Consider the following 19,772-nt stretch of genomic DNA (forward strand, 5'->3'; position numbering starts at 1 on the left):
ACACCACTGGTGATCGTCGAGGGGACACTGAATAGTGCACGGTACATCCAAACCGTCATCGAACCCATCGTTCTACCATTCCTAGACCGGCAAGGGAACTTGCTGTTCCAACAGGACAATGCACGTCCGCATGTATCCCGTGCCACCCAACGTGCTCTAGAAGGTGTAAGTCAACTACCCTGGCCAGCAAGATCTCCGGATCTGTCCCCCATTGAGCATGTTTGGGACTGGATGAAGCGTCGTCTCACGCGGTCTGCTCGTCCAGCACGAACGCTGGTCCAACTGAGGCGCCAGGTGGAAATGGCATGGCAAGCCGTTCCACAGGACTACATCCAGCATCTCTACGATCGTCTCCATGGGAGAATAGCAGCCTGCATTGCTGCGAAAGGTGGATATACACTGTACTAGTGCCGACATTGTGCATGCTCTGTTGCCTGTGTCTATGTGCCTGTGGTTCTGTCCGTGTGATCATGTGATGTATCTGACCCCAGGAATGTGTCAATAAAGTTTCCCCTTCCTGGGACAATGAATTCACGGTGTTCTTATTTCCATTTCCAGGAGTGTAATTTAATTGCAGGGGTTGAAACATTTCTGCAACTTCCATGTGATTACAACAACTGTTAGAGAAATCATCTGAAGTTGCGTAGGAAGTTTAATTCATTTATTGACGACCAGTTTCGGACGGCTTGTCCATTATCAAATCACCCGCGTACATAAGTCTTGCATTACAACGAGACGTGCATGTAAGCTTCTAGCCACAAAACATATAAACCTGGCAATATACACTTTAGCGTCCACACGTGAACATCGCTGTGCGTCAAAACGTTCCACGTGGGTCGTACAGCACACTGAGACTTACATTATAGCTCGCATTACTGTAGCAATATTTTTTAAGTGTCGATGTGAAATTCCTTTACTTCACTTTATTATAGTATACCAAATTTACATAATTCGCAGTGGAGGACTGTAGTCAGGAATGCACAATACACTTGGAGTTGTAAAGTGTCACGGCTCCTGCACTGGAACAGACCACTCGGCAATTCACCCCTGTTACCTTATTAACCGAAGGAACGAACACATACCAACCTCTGGCAAACTCCCCATCGCACCCCTCTCAGATATAATGGTGGAATGGCCTAGAGGACACAGATCAAGCTTGAAAACAGGAGGAAGGTGTACCTAACTCCGAAGAAAGAAGCAAAGTAAAAACGTTGAACGGCCCAAGATCAAGATGTGCAACATTGAGTGAATTTGAGTAGCCACGGCGTCGCGGTTTTGTGATCACGAAGTTGGACTACAAAGCCAGAGATCCGCGTTCAGTTCTCACTCACGGCCCTTTTTTTCTTTCACAAAATTTTGAACCATTCGTCCGATCATTGACGTGCCTGTTCTCCATGTGCAGGCTTGGCAATTGTCATACTATACATTGGTTACAGAATATGAGTCATGTGGACATAATATGTTACCGTCGCAAGTGAATGTGATAAACAGTGAAAGCAGACGAGATGCTGCAGAGTCGTCCCACAGAAATGAAAATTACAATTAAACGAGTGTGAACTATGTTCAAAAACAAAGGAATTCGAGAGTCAAAACTTCCAAAACGAAACGCAAGAGTCATAAAATTTGGTAATTATGTAGAACAAGTAGGGGTACGTACGTCTGGAGGTCCCTTCTTTACACCTCGCTGTTGTAACCGGATGTTACACCACGACACAGACACAACTTCGAATACAGCGAACAGACACGTCAATGACCGGACGGACAGTTTATAATTTTGTGAAAAAAAAATCGGACTCGTAGGAGATTTGAACACGGGTCTCCCACTTCGCAGTCTAACACCGCACCCACACAGTCACCACACATTCGCACGATGTTGCACATCTTCAGTCTGGAGCGTTCGCTGTTTCGATTTTTGTTTCTTTTTTCACAGTTCAGTACACCTTTTTCCTGTTTTCATGCTTGATCTATGTTCAGTTTTTTATGGGCTCTTCACTGGTCAATGTAACGATTAAAACTGAGGGAGTTCCGATGGGGAGTTCCGTTGTGAGTAGCTCCCTTCCGAATAGAGCTATTAATGAGTCACGGCTGCCACATCGAACTCCCACGATGGAGCGAAGACGCTGCAAACGGACGAACAACAACTTTGGGGCCCGGAGCTATCTGTGTTTTTTAACAAATTACGTCGCGAGATGGAGCTCTGACGCTGCCAACTACAGTAACAGGGCACAATAGTATTAATTTTTTAACTTACTGAAACTTTACTAGCAAGAAGCAAAGCGTTGTGGTAAAAAGTGAATGCTTTTCTCGTCGCAACACAAAAACGAAGTAAGTGCTGGGACCTCGCATTTCTGTTGCTGAACCTACTAAAATTTTGATGGGGTGAAAAGTGTTATTTTCTTACCTAATATGACTCAGCAGCAGTGTTATTTTAATAGTTACATTACAACTAGCTCTTTATTCGCCCGAAGTAAGGAGTGCTATCGACAGGGGATCTCTGATCCCAAATTCTATATTTCTAGAAGGCTTCTCACAAGCGACTTCTAATCAAATTGCGTACTTTTGGAGTATCGTCTCATTTGTGCGACAGCATACACAATTTCGTTTCAGAAAGGTCACAGTACGTAGGAATCGACGGAAAGACATAGAGTGAAACATAAGTGATATCTGGCGTTACCCAAGTAAGTGTTATGGGTCCTCTGCTGTTTGTAATTTATATAAACGGCTTAGAATACAATCTGAGCAGCCCTGTTAGATTATTTGTAGATTATGCTGTCATTTACCGTACAGATCAGATGATCAATATCAATTGTAAGATGACTTAGACATGATATCTGTATTGTGCGAAAAATGGCAATTGACCATAAATAATGAAAAGTATGAGGTCATCCATGTAAGTATGAAAAGGAATGCGTCGAATTTCGGTTACTCGATAAATCAGACAAATCTAAAGCCTGTCAATTCAATCCGGTACCTAGGGGTAACAATTAGGAGCGATTGTTGTTACGAACATCTTAAATTGGAAGCGAACCAAATACTGCGCTTTCTAGGAAGAACACTTCGAAAATGCAACTAATCCACTAAAGAAACTCTCTACACCACACTTGTCCGACCTCTGCTATAGTATTGCTGTGCGGTATGGGATGACGGAGGACATCGAAATAGTCCAAAGAAAGGCATCACGTTTTGTGTTATAGCGAAATGGCGAAGGAGTGTCACGGTATGTTAAGTGAGCTGGAGTGGCAATCATTAAAAGAAAGACGTTTTTCGTTGCAGCGAAATCTTTTTACGAAATGTCAATCAACAACTTTCCCTTCCGAATGCGAAAATACAAGGTGATTCAAAAAGAAAGAACAGATTTCAGTTGTTTAATACAAGCTATGAAAACAGAAACACATTGTGCATTTCAACGGATAGCGGAAGGTTCGAATTCGTAAGTTCGCACAGACACTATACCGTAGAGCCAACACGAGCACCATGTGACGCTCGAGAAACATCGAACGGCTGTCCATTTCTTTCCACGCGCGAATCAACAGGTCCTTGTTTATTGAATTCATATCTTCACCAATTCGATTTCTCGGCTCTTGGAGAGTAATTGCCACACGTACGACAAAGACACTGTATTTTACGCAACCTTACAGAAAAAAATCGCAAGATGTGAGGTGTGGTAACCCGGGATGCCGAAAGCAATGAACACGATCTTGTTGTCCAGCAGTGACGTTAAGATAAGATGAAAGTGGGTCGGGGCGCCGTCACGCACAAAAAATGAAATCATTGGAATCTGCTTGAAACTGAGAAAACAGCTAATTTTGCAGCATGTTCAGGTATGGCATTCCGGTCGGAGTTTTCTCCGCCAAAAAGAAAGTTACATGTATTTTGTGAATAGAAACAGCACAAAACACGTTCAGTTTCGGTGAGTCTCTTTCGTGTTCGACGACGCCGCCAGGATTTTGTGGCCCCCAAATACTTACATTATGGCGACTCGTCCGAAAAGATGAGTAGTTCGGGAAAAGTGCCCCCCACCCCACCCCTCAATAGTCGGGCGAACTGAAATGTAAAATTCGTACCTGCCGTTATGGTCGCCGGGACGCAGTTGCTGCAGTAATTGCAATCTGTAAGGCTTCGTTTCAGAAAACACCACACCGTTGTGCGAGGAAGTTGAAGTTCCTGCCCTGGCAGTCTTGTGGACTTCCGACGGCTCCGTGTGAACACATCTCGGATACGCTCGACATCTTAATCAGGCGTTCGTGGCCATGCACTACTCTTCCCTTTGCTTGGACTGGCGCCTTCTTGCTGAATCGGCGGCGGAATACGCGTGGATTAACTTCGCGCGTTTTCAACATACAAAATGATTTCGTTTGTGGTGTAGTCGCCATGTTACTGCAAACAAACATCTAAATCTACATCTACATACATACTCCGCAACCTACCATACGGTGCGTGGCGGAGAGTACCTCCTCCCACAACTAGCCTCTTCTCTCCCTGTTCCACTCCCAGACAGAACGAGGGAAAAATGACTGCCTATATGCCTCTGCACGAGCCCTAATCCCTTATCTTTGTGGTCTTTCCGCGAGATATAAGTTGGCGGCAGTAAAATTGTACTGCAGTCAGCCTCAAATGCTGGTTCTCTAAATTTCCTCAGTAGCGATTCACGAAAAACACGCCTCCTTTCCGCCAGAGACTCCCACCCGAGTTCCTGAAGCATTTCCGTAACACTCGCGTGATCATCAAAGCTACCAGTAACAAATCTAGCAGCCCGCCTCTGAATTGCTTCTATGTCCTCCCTCAATCCGACCTGATAGGGATCCCAAACGCTCGAGCAGTACTCAAGAATAGGTCGTATTAGTGTTTTATAAGCGGTCTCCTTTACAGATGAAGCACATCTTCCCAAAATTCTACCAATGTACTCAAGACGACTATCCGCCTTGCCCACAACTGCCATTACATTCTTGTCCCACTTCATATCGCTCTGCAAAGTTACGCCCAAATATTTAATCGACGTGACTGTGTCAAGCGCTACACTACTAATGGAGTATTCAAACATTACGGGATTCTTTATCCTATTCATCTGCATTAATTTACATTTATCTATATTTAGAGTTAGCTGCCATTCTTTACACCAATCACAAATCCTGTCCAAGTCATTTTGTATCCCCCTACAGTCACTCAACGACGACACCTTCCCGTACACCACAGCATCATCAGCGAACGGCCGCACATTGCTATCCACCCTATCCAAAAGATCATTTATGTAGATAGAAAACAACAGCGGACCTACCACACTTCCCTGGGGCACTCCAGGTGATACCCTCACCTGCGATGAACACTCAGCATCGAGGACAACAGCGCAGCTCTTTCAAAACTTGGAACCTTCCAGTAACGCGCATGTGTTTCTATCTTTTATAGTTTGTCTCTAATAAACAACTACAATCTGTTCTTTCTTTGTGAATTACGCGGTATTTTGCTGTCGCCAAACTCTTTAGGGCGAAATGATCATCGTAACAAAAAATAAAAAAATCTGAGTCCGAACGGAAAGATTAAAAGTGTTCATTTTGCCCTCGCTCTGATCGAGAGTGGAACGGTAGAGTAGAAGTGCGAAAGTAGTTCGATGAACCCTCTGCCACGTACTTAAGCGTGAATTGCAGAGTTGTCACGTAGATGTGGATAGATGGTCGTTTCCTAGTTGGGAGACGCGTGAGCCCGGCAGGCTAGTCTTCACCTTGTCGCGTTGCAGCGGCTTGCCGTGTTGTGTTGTGTCTGCACCGCGGCGCGCCGCGCAAGAAACCGGTCCGCCCCCACACCGCTGGCTGGCGAGCCTAACGCGTCACTGGCCCCGGCGGCGCGGTGGTGGGGGAACGCGAGTCTATGCCGCGGCGGCGGGAGGTGGCGGGCTGGCGAGCGTCCGAGCTTCCCCGCGAACCTTCTGTCAGTGCCGCGCGGAACTCGGCCAGGCGAGGAGGCGTGTTGTGTGTGCTCTCTCTCTGTCTCGCGACCCGACACAGCGGCCGTCCTTCGCGACTTGTACTGGCCTTCCTCTTCCGACCGCTCGCCTCGAGTGTGCAGTGCAACTACCCTCCGCCGTGGAAAACTGTGCGTGTCATGTGTGTGGCCGCTGCACGACGACATCAGAAGAGAGCGGCGTAGTGCCGTCGCGACGCTGCCGCTGCCGCCGCCGCCGCACCTGGAGAGACCGCGGAAGACGCCGGCGTCCGATCGAACGGCGGGTGCGATTCTGCGCGCCGCGGCGAGCATTCCAGACGCCCGGGGGTAAGTGGAGTGTTGTCGAGTGTCGCGTCGCCGCCACTTGCAAGTGTGTAGTCGCCGGTCGCCGGCGGCTCTCATTGAACCACTAGCCTAGAGGAGCACTTCTGAAATCGTCTGCGCGGACCTTTTTTGCCGAAAGGAATAACTATTCGTCCGAGAAAAATACCTTGTTTCAATCATACAGCAGATGCGACTGTACTGGTAGAGTTCGTATTCCTAAATTTCCGAAAGACTCTGGACACCACTACTGCCGTCGACTAATGAACAAGGTACGCGATTGACTCAACGAGCTTACGAGCAATACTACCCATTACGTTGTACTGTACTGCTAATGTTCAACGGAAAAGAAAATACCATCGGGTGTTCGTCAACGAATAGTGACAAGATTTTTAATGTTCTTGATATGCTTAAAAGAGTTGTCAGATCAAGGTCAACAGCACTATCAGGTAGTCTGCTGACAGTCCTGTTGTCCGCAGGAAACTATCGACTACGATCGATCTTAAGGTAACATGGGAGTTGGGCGAAATTACCACTTGCTGTATTAAATGCGAGCCTCATCAAACGTCCATACGTGCGACGTAATACCCGTAATATTGAGAGCACTCGTTACTTTCCGCTTGGTGCCCAACATCCGAAGCAGGTCGTATCGTTTAAATATTTAGACGTAATACTGAGAAGCAATACGAAATGCGGCGAAGACTTTAGATCGATTACAAGACACGCGAGCGCAATACTTCAATTTGTCTGAAAGGTTCTGGGAAAGCACAGTGTATTTTTAAAGGAAACGGCTAAAGGGGCCAATTCTGGAGTATTTCAAAGTAGACATGACACTGGATGTCAAACGAATCGAGACACTCGCACCTAGGTTGACAGGTCGTCCTAGCACTTACGGAAATATGACATGTTCGGGCGCTAGAAATATGAAACTCTGGAATAAAGGCGACGACAACCTGTTAGGTGTATTCAAACCGATATTTAAGGAAGACAGCAACAAATCTGCTGTCACCATCATACGTCTAGTTTCTCGTACAGCGGTACGTAGGCAGTGATTTTTTTTCCCCTTCTCTCGGTAAGAGAGTGGATAAGGACGCAGGTTCGCTAATAGTGCTGCAGACTATACAAGGTGCGCCACGCACTGGACGTACTTAAAAGTATCTGTCACACTGGTCAACGAGCGCGTGACACCTGGTCCCTTTCGCAAGATGTGCCGCGCCACCTGACCGCTTTCTACTCGCGAGAATTTCCTCGGTTTCGCCCGGACACCCGGTCACTAACACATGTTCGCTCTGACTCGATTTAGTCTCATCCCGTTTCGAATATCACATGTCCGACAACACCTATCTGTAGAGCTCCTCGTAACTGACATCGTCATGTAGTCATCTGAATTTCCAGCCACGTAAAATCGTTTATTTTTGTTTTCTATTACGGAGCAATCATTGGTTTTCCGCTCCATCTGCGGTAAGACAGCCGTTAGGTTTCCACCCACTTATTGTGGTATTCCTTGTAAAATTCACTGCGAGTCTATTTATGTCGCACAAATTGTACTTACATTGTTGCTTCTGCATTACTTATTTACTAAAACTTTCAGATGTGAAGGACGTAGTTTTTATTGTTCGTAGACAACGTAGGTGCAATGTTTAGTAAAATAATTGTTTCCACACTCAATCGCAGTTTTGTTGTAAGACATCGACCATCCCAAAATGGTCATCGTCAGTCTTGTTAATATGGTCTTATTGGCACAGGCGCAATTTTAGTCTATGGTGAATTGTGGCTCTCTGGAAGTGGAAGCTATTTTTCCATCTCTCTTCCATCAGGGAATCATTTAAATGTAACTGAAAATACACTAATGCGTGCAGGACTATGTCGCTCTCGCTTAAGAATGAAGCGCATGAAAGTACTGCTATAATATATCGTCGGCACACATCATCTCTATTGATAGATGCTAGGCTAGATCTAAATATAGTTATGCGTAACTGTCGGGACCAGAAATGATTCAGGCAGTGGGATGATGTTCGTGAGGCGTACAACACAGCATGCGCTAAAAGCACCCAGCGATTCATTATTTGCTTAATGGAAGTATATTTACATGATTTCGGAATGCCTATTTCTGCCACAATTAAATTTTGTGGATTCTCAGTGATTATTTGTAGATGTGCGCTGAAGTCAGGATTACTGTAGTTTCACTGCGGACCTATATAATCACAGTTGTGGGCGTGCATTTCGCTTTATAACCTAAGGTTCTTGACCCTTGTGTGGCTTGTACTGTAAATTTGGGATCTGAAGGCATTTTAGTAACCTGTTGGGCTATATCTGCCAGTGCGCGTGATGCAGGGTTGCACACGAGTGTGAACAGCCGCTGCAGACGGTCAGCTGTTTGGGTTTGCGTGATGTCGGCGGTGTGCGGCGGACACATAGGCCGGTCTCGCCAAGCCTTCCTGTTTCAGTCCATTGCACGCGGCCCGGCCACAGTTTGGCTCGTCTGCAGGTGCGACTTCTTCGTTCACTTAACACTTGGTATGGCTGAATTCTCCGTCAGTATCGACATTTATGTGCGTCCCGCAAAGGAAAATTTTTATAAGCGTGAAAAAAATGGTCACTTTTTCTGTACGAACTGTTTCGTCCCCTTTTCATCGTTGCTTTCGCATTGGCGTCTTTCATATGTGAGGCTATTTTTTATGATGATATAGCTCGCTCGGACAGTATCGAGTACTGCGTTTAAAAAAAAATGACATTGACCACATTACGTGCGTTTTTGTCCCAGGACGTGTGCTGACCTGTTTTAATGAGCTTTATATTCTTGGGTGGTGACTAAACCCGCGTACAACGCTGTTACGTTGAGTACTGTTTGATAAAGTTCCATATATGCTGTGTCGTTAAATCCCTCTACGAAGCCCCTGTCTAGTGCCACAGAAAAGTAAGTCTGTGTATTAATTAGACAGCTGTGACCGCTAGAAATTTCTTGGGTACGTTAGAAAGCCGCATCTCGATATATTTAATCGATGTCAATACATTATGGTTTAGCTGTCTTAGCGATCACATCCTGTATTTTCGCTACGTGCAGATCATGTCAGTGTACAGCGTTAGCATTGAACTTCATATTTCCAGAAAATGATTGAGACTGCCACTGTTGTTCCGCTTCAATGTTTAGGCTTCGTGAGTTCTGCAGAGAGAAGCAAAGCGGGGAAAAAAATGGAGCGAAGATATACTTCGAAACATGGTCGATGTTAGCCCGTGTGTCCCTGCGGTATCCAAGACGAATATTTGTCGATGTTAAGCAAGAGGACAAATGCTGATAGTCGCTTTCGGGCAGGATCTAGGATGCTTAATGAGTTGAAGGATCTGGAACCAGGGTAGTGAAACATACCTTACATGTTGGAAGCAATGTGAGCACCTCCCGTACAGCGCTAAAATGTGACAGCTGGCAAGAAAACACGCAGGTAGCATTTTCAGGAGCTTCCCGAGGCTATGTCACTGCGTAAGGATATGTGGCGCGAGAAAGCCGAAGTTTTGGTCAAAAATCGCAGTGAATACTTTTTTAGACCATTCGAATTAAAACTTCTTCCGTACTCTAAGCTTGGGTATTAAAAAGATTTTCCCGTATGGTCAGACATTCACGGATCGTTCGTTCGACAGAGGGAGAGAGAATTGTAAATCATTATCTTTCGCTTCTGGTAGACGCGTATCGGCGAAACTCAGATTGGAGAGTGAGTGCTTCTCGTTGGTTGGCTTCAGTAAGGGTTTCGTCATTAAGCTGCTGCTGTTATTTAGACCACAGATTGAGGATTGCAGAAATCTGCGGTGATTTCCCCACGTTTTTAAAAAAACTGTTGATTGAGGAATCATATTGGCGGACACAACATTGTCGCGACCGGAAGTTGATGAATAGCAAACAGGCTAAGCATCAGATTATTGCACGCGGCACATTCCGAAGTGGCAAAGTGAACCAAAAGCGTGCCGCACGGTAATGTTGCTGGTGTAGCCTGCGATAAGTGGCATTTTACGCGTAAAACTCGCTGTGCAACGAAAATGGAAGAAGGAATATTCGGGTTTATCATCCCTTTCGACGACGAGGTACCCAGCTAGGTATTTCAAAGGAGCAATTCCGGCAATTGAGGTGAAAGGATTAAGGAAATCACGGAGAACCTAAACGTGAAACTTCCTGGCAGATTAAAACTGTGCCGGACCGAGACTCGAACTCGGGGCCTTTGCGTTTCGCGGGCAAGTGCTCTACCAACTGAGCTACCCAAGCACGACTCACGCCCGGTACTCACAGCTTCACTTCTGCCAGTACCTCGTCTCCTACCTTCCAAACTTTACAGAAGCTCTCCTGCGAACCACGCAGAACTAGCACTCCTGAAAGAAAGGATATTGCGGAGACATGGCTTAGCCACAGCCTGGGAGATGTTTCCAGAATGAGATTTTCACTCAGCAGCGGAGTGTGCGCTGATATGATAAGGTAGGAGACGAGATACTGGCAGAAGTAAAGCTGTGGTAGCTCTGCTGGTAGAGCACTTGCCCGCGAACGCAAAGGTCCCGAGTTCGAGTCTCGGTCCGGCACACAGTTTTAATCTGCCAGGAAGTTTCATATCAGCGCACACTCCGCTGCAGAGTGAAAATCTCATTCTGGAACCTAAATGTGGATAGCCGGAGGAGGATTTAAACCACGGTCCTACCGAATGCGAGCCCACTGTCTTAACCGCTGCCCCGCTTCGTCCGGGATGCGTTTTCCACGGACAGCTCGGTTTGGAATTGTGGTCGGCAGTGCCGGCGCTCGCAATTAACTGCGATTAGTAGCGCACCGGCGCAGCCAGGGGGGCGGAACGAAACGTGGGGGCGGCGGGGGTAGCCCGCCCAGGAAATTCTCCGTCACGCCGGGCCGCGTCTGCCGCCCGACCCTGCCTGCATTCACCTACGCTCCATTCCACGTCCCACACTGCGGTTGCGAACGGTGCTAGTGGATGACGCCCTTCGGTTAACCTCCGAACGACTTCTGTTTCCTCTGATTTTCCCGACTTCGCCATTCCGCGAGATGTATATGGGTCATTTGCTGTCTGTTCCTCTCTTATCACTCCGGTGATACATATTAAAACGTCCCCTTCGAAAAATTATTTAATTGCTGTGCTGGTAAACCTCTTACATTGATTCTCAAACAGCTGAGCAGAAGTGAACGTACTCAGACATTTCGCTCTTTACCTATTCTGATAAACACTAAACTGACACACAACATTTTTAGCGCAACGCAATCTGACTTTCAATAATCTCTACAAAAGAATGGCCCTGACTAACATTAACCTATACCTTTCACAAATCACTTACCTCACAAAAATCTTCGTTACTCAAACTACTGCAATACAGCGAGCGCCACTACTGCCAGCTAAATAAAAGATTCTAACTACTGAAGGCACTAACTACTGATACGACCATTGCTTTTCACAATATATATAAATGACCTAGTAGATAGTGTCGGAAGTCCCATGCGGCTTTTCGCGGATGATGCTGTAGTATACAGAGAAGTTGCAGCATTAGAAAATTGTAGCGAAATGCAGGAAGATCTGCAGCGGATAGGCACTTGGTGCAGGGAGTGGCAACTGACCCTTAACATAGACAAATGTAATGTATTGCGAATACATAGAAAGAAGGATCCTTTATTGTATGATTATATGATAGCGGAACAAACACTGGTAGCAGTTACTTCTGTAAAATATCTGGGAGTATGCGTGCGGAACGATTTGAAGTGGAACGATCATATAAAATTAATTGTTGGTAAGGCGGGTACCAGGTTGAGATTCATTGGGAGAGTCCTTAGAAAATGTAGTCGATCAACAAAGGAGGTGGCTTACAAAACACTCGTACGACCTATACTTGAGTATTGCTCATCACTGTGGGATCCGTACCAGAACGGGTTGACGGAGGAGATAGAGAAGATCCAAAGAAGAGCGGCGGGTTTCGTCACAGGGTTATTTGGTAACCGTGATAGCATTACGGAGATGTTTAACAAACTCAAGTGGCAGACTCTGCAAGAGAGGCGCTCTGCATCGCGGTGTAGCTTGTTAGCCAGGTTTCGAGAGGGTGCGTTTCTGGATGAGCTATCGAATATATTGCTTCCCCCTACTTATACCTCCCGAGGAGATCACGAATGTAAAATTAGAGAGATTAGAGCGCGCACGGAGGCTTTCAGACAGTCGTCCTTCCCGGGAACCATACGCGACTGAAACAGGAAAGGGAGCTAATGACAGTGGCACGTAAAGTGCCCTCCGCCACACACCGTTGGGTGGCTTGCGGAGTATTAATGTAGATGTAGATAGGCATAGTTAGCAAATGAAAGATTTCGATAGAGAACAAACAAATGTATTTACCTTAATAGTGTTCATATGGCTCTGAGCACTATGGGACTCAACTGCTGAGGTCATTAGTCCCCTAGAACTTAGAACTAGTTAAACCTAACTAACCTAAGGACATCACAAACATCCATGCCCGAGGCAGGATTCGAACCTGCGACCGTCGCGGCCTTGCGGTTCCAGACTGCAGCGCCTTTAACCGCACGGCCACTTCGGCCGGCTCCGTAATAGTGTTCAAAATTCATAATATATATATATCAGTTCATGACATCCAGTCTTAGAAATTTACTGTCTCTGATGGACACACGTCCAGATCGTCCACTCTCAAAACTCCGTCATCTCTCTCCCCACATCCACCACTGCTGACGGCTTACCTCCAACCGCGCAACGCTGCGCGCTGTTAACAGCCAACTGCCCAACACCACAGTAGCAAATTCCAGCAATGCAAACCAGCCACAGACTGCACACAGCACAGCCAGTGATTTTCATACAGAGCGCTACGTGGCGTTACCAATATAAAAATCTAAACAGCCTTCTTACAACATCGCCTCTTTTGTAGCCTGTACCACTGTTCAGCACCTCTGTAACGTTCTCTCTCTTACTGATCGATGGTCACGAAACGCACCACTCCTTGTATCTTCTACACCCGTTCCATTAATCCTCTTAGACTGACGAGCAGCATTCTAGGATCAGGCGAACGAATGCGTTGTAAGCCATTTGTTTCTTGGCCAAGTTTAGTGTTCTACCAATGTGCTGCATCTGCAACGGCATCTGCTTTCCCTACACTTATTTGATCGTTCCACAAGTTTACTTCGGACCTTTGTTCCTAGATACGTTAACGCTATTACTGGCACCAATGATTATCGCCAAAGGTATAATTGCGCACTGTTGAATCTTTCCAGCTCTTTTTGCGCAATGCGTTACATTTATTTACGCGGAATAGCTACCTGCAAATCCCTGCACCAAGCGTCGATCGTGTGCAGGTGTTCCCGCACATCTTCTGCCGTCACAGATACTGACTACCTGTAACAGAATATTCTGTCTGCAAACAGCGTCGTAGAGTTTCCGAATTAGCTACAAGGGCACTTACATGTATCGCGAACATTCCCATAAGGCTCCTATAACACTACCTTGAGGTACTCCCGTACCTACATATGATACTTTCACCCCCTTGAGTTCCAGCTCCTAGGAAGTCCTGGATTCAGTCATTGCCTATTGCGCTCTGAATCTCATTGACGAACATAGAGACACAAGTTTCACAACATTTATTTCGGTTTATGGAGAAGAGACTTTTGATCTTCCTTAAGGTTATAAAACACGAATAGAAAACTTGCTCAGGAATTCTACGCGTGCACACACACACACACACACACACACACACACACACACACACACACACACACACATATATATATATATATATATATTAGCCGGACATGGTGATCTAGCGGTAAAACGTGGGCATGGAAATCGAGGGATCGCTGGATCGAATTGCGGTTGTACCGCGGAAATTTTCAGTCTTGAATCTAGCCTTCACTTCTCAACGATGCATGAAGTCGCCAGGACACGTGGTTCGGATTGCGCTGTAAACTACAGGTTCCCTTTGGCGCGTTAGATAAGTAGGGCAGGCCAGAAACACTCGAAGTCGAATTGAAAGACTTGCAGCCGGCATTTACCCCACGAAATCATTATTATTACAAAAATAGAGATATCTGCAAAAGAAATTAGTTTCACGAAGTCGTACCCTTTTGAGACCATTCTGTCATCATACTTGTAAGGCTTATTTTAGAGAGCGAAAACTGGTTCTTAAAACATTGACGTGTAGCCCTGGACAGTGAAGCGAATACAGGTACAACGATGTCTCAACCTAAGTTCCTGTTCTAACTTGCTAGTACTATTGGTATGGCTGCACAATAAAGTACCATACCTAAAATTCAGCAGTCTGCCGCTGGCTACTGAATGTTTCATTTCTTTTTTCGGTGACTTGGTGTTCTTAAATTTTCCTCTGAGCTGTTTGGCTTCAGTTTGGTAGTTTGTTGTCGTTCCAGCGCGAATGATACGCTGAGGCATGCTGAAGTATTAGGTCGTAAGTGTTTCTTGCTTAAACGTTTATATCGCGTTCGAAAACTTGTTGGATATTAACGTACTCTGCCCCACAAGACGATGCTCACGTTACCTTGCCCGCACACACTGTGAAAAAGTGTGGGAAGTTTCTTTGTGTTGTGCAGTGAAACATAGGCGTAGGGAGACATTAAAAGGAACGCTAAGCAGATTGCGGATAATGTTTCCGGTAAGATTTTAGAGAAAATGAGTTTTGCATTACCGCGCGGAAGGAAAACAACGTAGGTAAAGGCTAAAGTCCTCACTTTAACTGGCTTCCGTATTTGGTTATAAGGTTAGATCGGATCAGCACGCTGTTATATCACATCATAGTACCTCTCAGATCAACTGTCCCTTTCTCAGCTGACTTAAGCTTTTCTTTCCGAAACGTATAACAGTACTGTGGTGTTGCTGTATATTAATTCATTATAATTCACAAATTGTGGTATATAACATACGAATGTTTGTGAGTTGTGCAGTGTTTCTACGAATGACATACACACGGACTTCGATCTTATGTTGTCTGTTAGGATAGGTTATAGCTGCAGAGCAGACCTAGACTGTCGCGTATCCCAGCGTCAGGATGGGAGCATAGCGCTGCTACAGGTCAAATGCGTCAACTTAGGTTTACGGTCCCACGTCTCTGTGCAGCACCTGCGTATGGAGACTGGGCGAACCTCCATTGCGACGTTACCATGCAAGATTTGAGAGATTTGCTGTCGATACCAATATCCAAAGTTGTATCTGTATCTCGATATTATCGGAACAGAGGTATCGATAGCGACAGTATCGCAAAGTACTGATAGTGTGCTTCTAAATATAAAAATTGTGCAGTGTTTTCATGAACCAATCTAGGGAAGAAATCAAATACATCCGCAAGGACTGAAGGACACACATTTGAACCACAAATAACAGGTTTTAACAAAAAATACTATGCTATCCGTACGTGCCACTGTAACGTGTGCTGGTTATAAGCTTCCGAATGCAAGGAGAAATACGGGAGCTGTGGTATGTTAGCCTGAACCAACGCAGTGTGTACATACAGTAATATAAGTAGTATATTTTGCTGAAACAAACAATGTGTAACTAAATTCCTTATTAGAGGTAGGGGACTGGTTGCTTACAACAAAACCAGAAAAAGTCAAGTAAACAAGGGCTCTAAAATGCATACATTAAAAGCTATGAGCACTTATTATTGGTACTATGAAACGCAGATCTTCTATTGAACAAGTGCTAATAGCTCTAAGTTGTGCGTTTTAGAGCCCATGTTTACTGGACTTTTTTTCTTGTCTGGGTCCATACCATCTGCTTCCATAATATAGAAAGCAGAGTGTTTGCAGTAAAAAGAGGTACCCTGCCAGAGGAATCAGAACGATTTTCGCTTCTAACTTTCGGCTCGGTCGTTTCCCGTATCTCAAACTAATAAGTTTACCCTTGCTCGAACAGTCCACGAGTGTACTGCCGGTCCATAGCGTCCAACGATGGCGACATGTCTGATCGCCGAAATATTGTGCCCGTTGGACACTGTGGACCGGCAGTACACCCGTGGACTGTTCGAGCAAGAAATACGCCGGGAGAAGTTGAAGAATCTCACAAAGTTTCTCCTTCTCCATCATGCCTGAAAATTAGCATCGGTGTGTTTATTAGAGACTGCGCAGATCATGTAATTTGTTACCATCGGTCTTGCTAACGTAAAGTCAGTCCTTCACAAGGCGCATATTTTCTTTTTTTATTACAGAGAGAATCTTGAGATACTCGTCTCCCGATGCAACAGCTCCATCGTCAGTGTTCGACGATGGTGCTTAGCGACCTGAACTTCAGATGTCCGAAGCTGCTCTCAACGATAGTTCAGAACTAATAATAAAAACGCAGTTAATACGCGATTCGTGACCGTTTGGCTTTACAATAATTTCTAAAAGTTACTGTGTCCCATGCTAGCGATACCTGAGGTTCGCTACTGATACATAGGTTTTTACATACATTTTAATTCTCATTGTGCATCATTCGAATCTCCCCATCAAGATGCTATGGGTATCGAAACACGAATTTCGGTACGTGGTCGCATCTGTGATACCGGAACGCGGATACACCTGCAGCTGGCAGCAGGCGCGTGTCGGAGTAATGAGCGCTTCGGCGTGGCACGCACAAGGCCGGCGTGCTTCCTGCCCAGCCCTCCCCCCCCACCCCTAGCCCTGCCGCTCCCCTCCCTCCCCCTACACCGCCGGCCAGAGCATGTGTTGCCGGGCCGGGCACATAACGCTCTTCACAGAGGGTCTGCACTGGTCTTAACCTCCATCCGGCGGTTGTCGAGTAGTCTCACGCATCCAGCGTCACTCTTTCCTCAAAGTACGTCAGCTACGATAGGGAAGGGAGGAAGGAACTACAGCTATTACCAGGGTTTCCCAAACTGTGTTCCGCGCGAAGCGAGTAAGTGCTCCACGAAATACTATGGAACTTTTTCGATATTTTCACGATACAACTAATTTTTTAATTTTAATTATGATTTCTGAGTCATTAATTAGAATTTAAAATTGAAATAATCACTGAATAAAACACTTTTCTCGATTTTTAAGGATATTAGCATACAAAAGCAAGGTATTCCACCAAAGTACCGGCGTTTACAATGTCTTCCGTCTCAGGAAAATTTTGGGAACCCCTGAGTTGGAGGTCCGTGCCGATGCGGACATTCACGGATATTTCTGGATATTTCCTCTCTAAAACTTGCACAGGTCACAAATAATTATCTGCATAAAATTAGTGACTCTATCAGTGTTCCTCTTAAGTGAAAAATATACATTGCATATTCGATGAGATTCGTGTTAGGTAATTTGGGTAGCCAAATCATACGCGCGATATGTCGAGAATCTTCTCTAAACCAATCGGACAATTGTGGCACGTTTACGTGACATTCATTGTTCAGGAACATGAAGCGCATGAATGTCTGCAAATGGTCTCCAAGTAGCCGAATGTAGCCGTTTCCAGTCAATGATGGGTTCATTTGGACCGGTGGGCCCAGTCCATTCCATGTAAACTCAGCCCACACCCTTATGTAACCACAAACAGCTTGCGCAGTGTCTTGTTGCAACTTGGGTCCATGGCTTCGTGGGGTATGCGCCAAGCTCGAACCGTACCGTCAGCTTTTACCAACTGAAACCGGGACTCATGTGACGAAGCAACGGTTTTTCAGTCGTCTAGGGTCCAACAAATATGATCACCATACCAGGAGAGGCGCTGCGGGGGTGTCGTGGGATCGTCTGCTGTCATAGCCTATTAAGGGGAGGTTTACTATCTTTGGCCCGAAAAAAGCATGTTCTATGAGAATTTTTTCTCGGGAAGTGTTATAGATATCAATGTCAAATTTGGTCAAAATGTTTATTGATATTTCCTGTACAAACTGGATTTTGTTTTACCGGAAATGGCGAAGAGCAAAGGCGGAAGTGCCGTCGGAACGAAACAAAATATCGATGTAGACCTCCACGCGCGGTATGTCACAGGTCAGCCGGCTCGTCTGAAATCAAAACTGAGTTGACGTTAGCGAAGTATACAAGATTCTTTAGGAGTTGTACTTCGCTTAAGTTATTTGGACCATAGGATACAAAATGGCGACAATTTGAAAAAAATACGGATTTTGTCATCGATTTTTCGACTTCGTCGGCCAAGTAACAATATTTATAGTTGATGGATTGGAATAAAAGTGGTACAACTCAGAGACAATTTAGTTAGCTTCGTCGGAAACAAAGAATCATACCAATCGGTTCGGTAGATTTGAAGTTACCATACCGCGCGATAAAAAAAAAAGTCATTTCGACAAAAATGCGTTTGAAGTTTTGACTACATATAAATGCAATATTATGCAACGTACGTTCAATCTGCTATTCCGGTCCATAAACTAGTTCTTCCTCTTCCTCACAGAGGGCGTTCTGCTCGATCTGGGCCATCCTGCGCTGCTCCAGAGCCGCTCGTACGGCCGGTGAAAAGCGGTTTTAGGCCGCTTGAATCTGGTGGTCGTCCGAATGCTTGGCGAACTGCGTCGAATAGAGTCCCAGGGTGACGTCCATCGTTGTCATGGTCTTCAGAATTGCTGAACACCATTCGTTGAAGCTGCTCACTGCCAGGAAAGTCTCAATGTCCGCAGTCTTCGCACCAGAATGCAAATGCTTGGGGGGGGGGGGGGGGGGGGTTACTTCCAAACACACGCCTTCAAACTTTCATTTGAACTTTGTGTGTTTCCTCCCAAGCACCGGTGCAGTAACTCGTCCTCGGAAACGGCCTCGTAGATCGGATGAATCACTTCTTGAACTTCTTTGGAGAGCGGCTGGTCGTGTTGATATTCGTCCAGATATTCGGTAGCCTCTGCAGTGCGTCACTTGCACCAACCTGTTTCCCCAGCCGGACAATTTTGGTGTTGTGGGCGGTCATCCAGCGAACACTTGTGGAAATACGTTGCCCAAATTGCCTTCTTCATCTGTTCCACCGAATTGGAATGCCGTCGGATTGCCAAGCCGTAGTACGTCGTAAGCTCCTTGATCACTTTATCAGTAAGCTTCCCTTGTCCTTTCCCTCCGATGCCCTTGTTTTGTTTCTTCGCATTTCTAAGCCGCGTGCCCATTCTTTTTTCTCCGTGTCCTACGCATTGTTTCTTCTCGATGATCACATTTTTTCTTCAACCGCGAATAAAAAACATTTCCGTTCCGTATTTGGATAAACCGTTTCAGGGGTGGATTCTAAACACTTTTATGGATCCAAAAATGCAATTAAAAATAGATTTTTTAACCAAAAGATAGTAAACCTCCCGCTAAAACCAAATTCCGCTTCACTGTCGTACCGGAGACGTTCTTCGTACGTCGCACAAAGATTTCTGTGGTTATTTCGCGCAGTGTTGCTTGTCTCTAATCACTGGCAACTTTACACAAACGCCGGTTCTCTCGGTCGTTGAGTAAAGGTCGTCGGCCACTGTGTTGTCTGTGGTAGAGGTAATACCTGAAATTTTGTATTCTCAGCATACTCTTGACCCTGTGGATGTCCAAATACTGAATTCTCTAAAGATTCCGAAATGAAATGACCCATGCGTCT

At 45.6% G+C, this 19,772-nt stretch overlaps 1 protein-coding gene across 1 annotated transcript in view; it reads left to right on the forward strand.

Moving 5' to 3' along the window:
* Nucleotides 1–2,028: 2,028 nt before the first annotated feature.
* LOC124799196 (repulsive guidance molecule B-like) overlaps nucleotides 2,029–19,772 on the forward strand; it is a 334,484-nt gene continuing 316,740 nt past the window's right edge. The window contains exons 1-2 of the mRNA XM_047262730.1: nucleotides 2,029–2,043; nucleotides 5,732–6,264. Coding sequence (XP_047118686.1) covers nucleotides 2,029–2,043; nucleotides 5,732–6,264 — 548 coding nt within the window. The remainder of the gene's footprint in view (nucleotides 2,044–5,731; nucleotides 6,265–19,772) is intronic.

This window comes from Schistocerca piceifrons, chromosome 5 (genome assembly GCF_021461385.2).
Source record: "Schistocerca piceifrons isolate TAMUIC-IGC-003096 chromosome 5, iqSchPice1.1, whole genome shotgun sequence".
Lineage (NCBI taxonomy): Eukaryota > Metazoa > Arthropoda > Insecta > Orthoptera > Acrididae > Schistocerca > Schistocerca piceifrons.